Source organism: Guillardia theta, assembly GCF_000315625.1.
Source record: "Guillardia theta CCMP2712 unplaced genomic scaffold GUITHscaffold_191, whole genome shotgun sequence".
Classification (NCBI taxonomy): Eukaryota; class Cryptophyceae; order Pyrenomonadales; family Geminigeraceae; genus Guillardia; species Guillardia theta.
Genome location: NW_005434485.1, coordinates 74,569 through 77,867, shown reverse-complemented (window position 1 = coordinate 77,867; position 3,299 = coordinate 74,569). Strand labels below are relative to the sequence as shown.

General features: G+C 60.4%; 1 protein-coding gene across 1 annotated transcript in view; it reads right to left on the bottom strand.

Annotated features, from left to right (window-relative positions):
- GUITHDRAFT_120659 (hypothetical protein) overlaps positions 1 to 3,299 on the bottom strand; it is a gene marked incomplete at both ends in the record, with an annotated part of 10,786 nt that overhangs the window by 683 nt on the left and 6,804 nt on the right. The window contains 2 exons of the mRNA XM_005820101.1: positions 109 to 385; positions 521 to 3,299. The exon at positions 521 to 3,299 is cut by the window's right edge and continues 553 nt beyond it. Coding sequence (XP_005820158.1) covers positions 109 to 385; positions 521 to 3,299 — 3,056 coding nt within the window. The remainder of the gene's footprint in view (positions 1 to 108; positions 386 to 520) is intronic.

Below are 3,299 nucleotides of genomic sequence, written 5' to 3'. Positions count from 1 at the left end.
AAGCGAGAGCAGGAGCAAGAGCAAGAGCAAGAGCGAGAGGAGGACTGGTGGGTAGTGGATGGTTTGGGGTAGGAGAAGCAAGAGGAGGGGGAGGAAGAGGGGCTGTACCAGCAGGGTCGAGCAGCTTTGCCATGGCTCGCTCTGCTCTCCTCTTGTCTTTCTTCTGCTTCTGCCTGCTCCTGCACTGGTTGTAGGACGAGTAGAACTTCTCGTGCCCCACCACCCCCTGCAGCAGCTCGCAGACCTCCTGCGCCAGCTCCTTCCTTCCTTCCTCCTTGCTGCTCTCAGTATCCGTCTCGAGCGCTCGGTAGAGAGGAGCGACGACGTGAGGGAGGAGGGGAAGAAGTTTTGACTTGCCCAACCTGATGCCCATGGCAGCGAAGAACTGTAGAAGGGTTAGAGGACGAAGGAGCGAAACGAGGAGGAGGAGGAGGAGGAGGAGGTGGTGGTGGTGGTCGGATGGGGGGACGGTGGAGAGGAGGAGGAGGAAGGAGTGGGGAGGACGGTGGAGGAGGAGGACCTTGAAAACGAAGTCTCTTCTCTGTCCATTGTATCTTCTGCCGATGTTAGAAAGTCTCACGAAAATCCAGCGAACAGCTCTTGGAGCTTCTTCCTCTTTGACCTCCTCCTCCTCCTCCTGCTCCTCCGCCTTTTTCTGCACAGGGACCGTGCCATTCCCCTCCTCCTCTTCATGATCGACCCCGTTCATCCTGCCAGCCTTCCCACTCTCTTTCTCCTCCTCCTCTTCCTCCTCGCTCGCAGAGCCCGCTTCGTCCTCCATCTCCACCTCCTCCCCAACCATCTCTTTGTTCGCGTGCATGGCGGCAGTCAAGTGTACCAGGTTCTTCAGCATCTGCTCCGCCAGCTTCTCCTCGAACATCTCCCCAGCTACCTGCGAGCACAAAGATCGCGCGACCTCGAACGCTCCCCCGCACTTCTGGAGGAGGGAGACAAGCTCTTTCCTCCCCTCCGCCTTGGGGTCAATCGTGCCCAGCACCCTGCCCAGCAGCCGAGCAGCTGCCGTCTGCACCCAAGGGTGGGGGTGACGGAGGAGGTCGGCGTGGAGGAGGAGGGAGAAGGAAGCTTTGTACCCCTTCCTCTCCTGGATCCTAGGTACTCCTGCTTGCAACTTCTCCGCTGAGGACAGCAGAAAGTAAACTGTCTCCCACTCGCCTTTCCTCGTCCTCCCCTCCTCCCCTGCCTCCTCCAGCAGGGGAAAGAGCAAGTCGACGTATCGCTCCGCTGCTGCCCCCTGCTGCTCCACCAGGATCCCCAGCACCTGCGCGGCAGCTCTGCGTAGGAGCGTCTCCTCCCCCTTGGACCAGGTAAGGAGGAAGTCGAGGATATGGTCGATTTGCTTCTTGTTGGCGCGCGAGATCAGAGCCTTGAGCAAGGAAGCGACTTGTTCCTTGCACTTGTTCGACTCGTCGTTGACGATCCTGGCGACGAGCGGGAGGAGGAGGAGGTCAAGGAACTGATCCACTAGCTCCTGCGGGAAGCGCTCGACGAGGTGGTGGAGGAGGAGGAGGACGGCCTGCCGCCCTGTCTCGTACTCGTACTCCAGGTTGCGGATGAGGAAGCACATGTGCTGGTGAAGCCTCTTGGCACCTAGCGGGTAGTCGAGGAGGAACAGGAGGAGAGTCTGCGAGCACAGAGCGCGGGTCTGATCTGACTGGGAGGTGACGAGCTGCTCTGACACTGACGAGATGATGTCGTACACCTCCTCGCACACTAGCTTCTTCTCGATGATAGCGCGGAGCAGGGCGAACGCTACCCCCTGCCTCTCTGCTTCCTGCAGGTCCTGACGTGCGAAGGAGAGGAGGACGCGGAGCTGCTGCTGGCTCATGCTGATCTTCTTCTTCGCCTCCCGCAGGAGGACGGTGACGGCTCGGAAGCATGCTTGCATCGTCAGCGACCCTGTGCCTCCTCCTCGCTCCATCAGCCAGAAGATGTTCCTGAGAGCCCATGGCAGCTCCTCCTGGACTGCGGGGAGGCCGGCGGGGAGGACGAGGGTGAAGCAGCGGAGGGAGAGCACGACGATGCTGTCGTGCTTGCTGAGCATGAGGCGGGTGAGGATGGGAACGAAGGGGTCCAGCATCTGCAGCGTCTCCTTGCTCTTCAAGTCCACGCTCTCCCTCTTCAGCCGGACATGCAGGAGGGTCAGCGCTAGCTCCACCAGGAGGTACTCGTTCCTGTTCACAGCGTCTGCCCCTCCCGCTCCCGCTCCCGCTCTTGCTCCCCTTCCTCCTCCTCCCTCCATCATGCTCACTCCCTCCCGCGTCCTGCACTTCCTCTCCCACGCTGGGCCGAGCGGGGGAAGTTTCTCAGCAGGTTCTGGCCGTTTCTCCAGCAGCTTCGACCTCTTCTGCCCTGCCTCCCCAACAGCTCCTCCTCCCGTTCCCACCTCCTCCTTCCCTTTCTTGCCCTCCTTCTTCTCCTTCCCTGCTCCCTTGGCAGGAGGCAGACAGGACGGCAGGTACCGATCGACGTACTGGTGCACCCATATCAGCATCTTGGCGTCGCTGACCGACGGGTTGGCCGCCAGTCCCATCCCCAGTCTCCTCAACAACTCCTCCATCTTCCTCCTGACTTTGAGGCTTCCCGCGTCCAGGATCGTCTTCCTCAGTGCGTACTCGTGCTCGGGCAGGAGGACGGTTGTCTCCACCAGCTCGAAGCTCAGGCATCGCCCGATCAGCTCGACGGCATCGAAAGCTCTCGTGCTCTTCGCCTCTCGCAGCTTCTGCGCGATCTTGTCCACTTCCTTCTCCTCTGCCAGCTCTCCCACAAGCTCCCTCGTGTACACCTCGAGGATCAGAGGCATGCTGGGGACCAGGTGCTCCCCAGCTAAGATGCTCTCAAGGGACTCAAGAAGAGAGTAGATGGTGTAGCCGCAAACATGCCGCTGGTAACCCAGAGGAAGAGCATGCTTGACCTCTGTGAGGACGAAGTTGAGGTAGAAGGGGCCCAGGCACCGGACTATTTCTGCCAGCGTCTTCCTTGCATTGTCTCTGTCCCCCTGCTCCCTCGACCGGAGGGCGTTGCACACGACGCCGACGACGAGGAGGAGACGGGAGCGAAGCATTTGTTCAGGAAGGAGCTTCAGCGTCCTGACCACTGCAAGCGCTATCTGACCCCTCAGTCTCCCCTGCTGAACCCTCTTCTCTTCCCTCCCCAGCGTCGAGACCTTCTCCGTCATGTGTTTGAGGAGGAATGGAAGGATTTTCTCCACGACGTGACCCTGAATGTCCTCCTGCTCTCCGGTAGGCACTAGAACTTGCTTCTCCTCCTCCTCCTCCTCC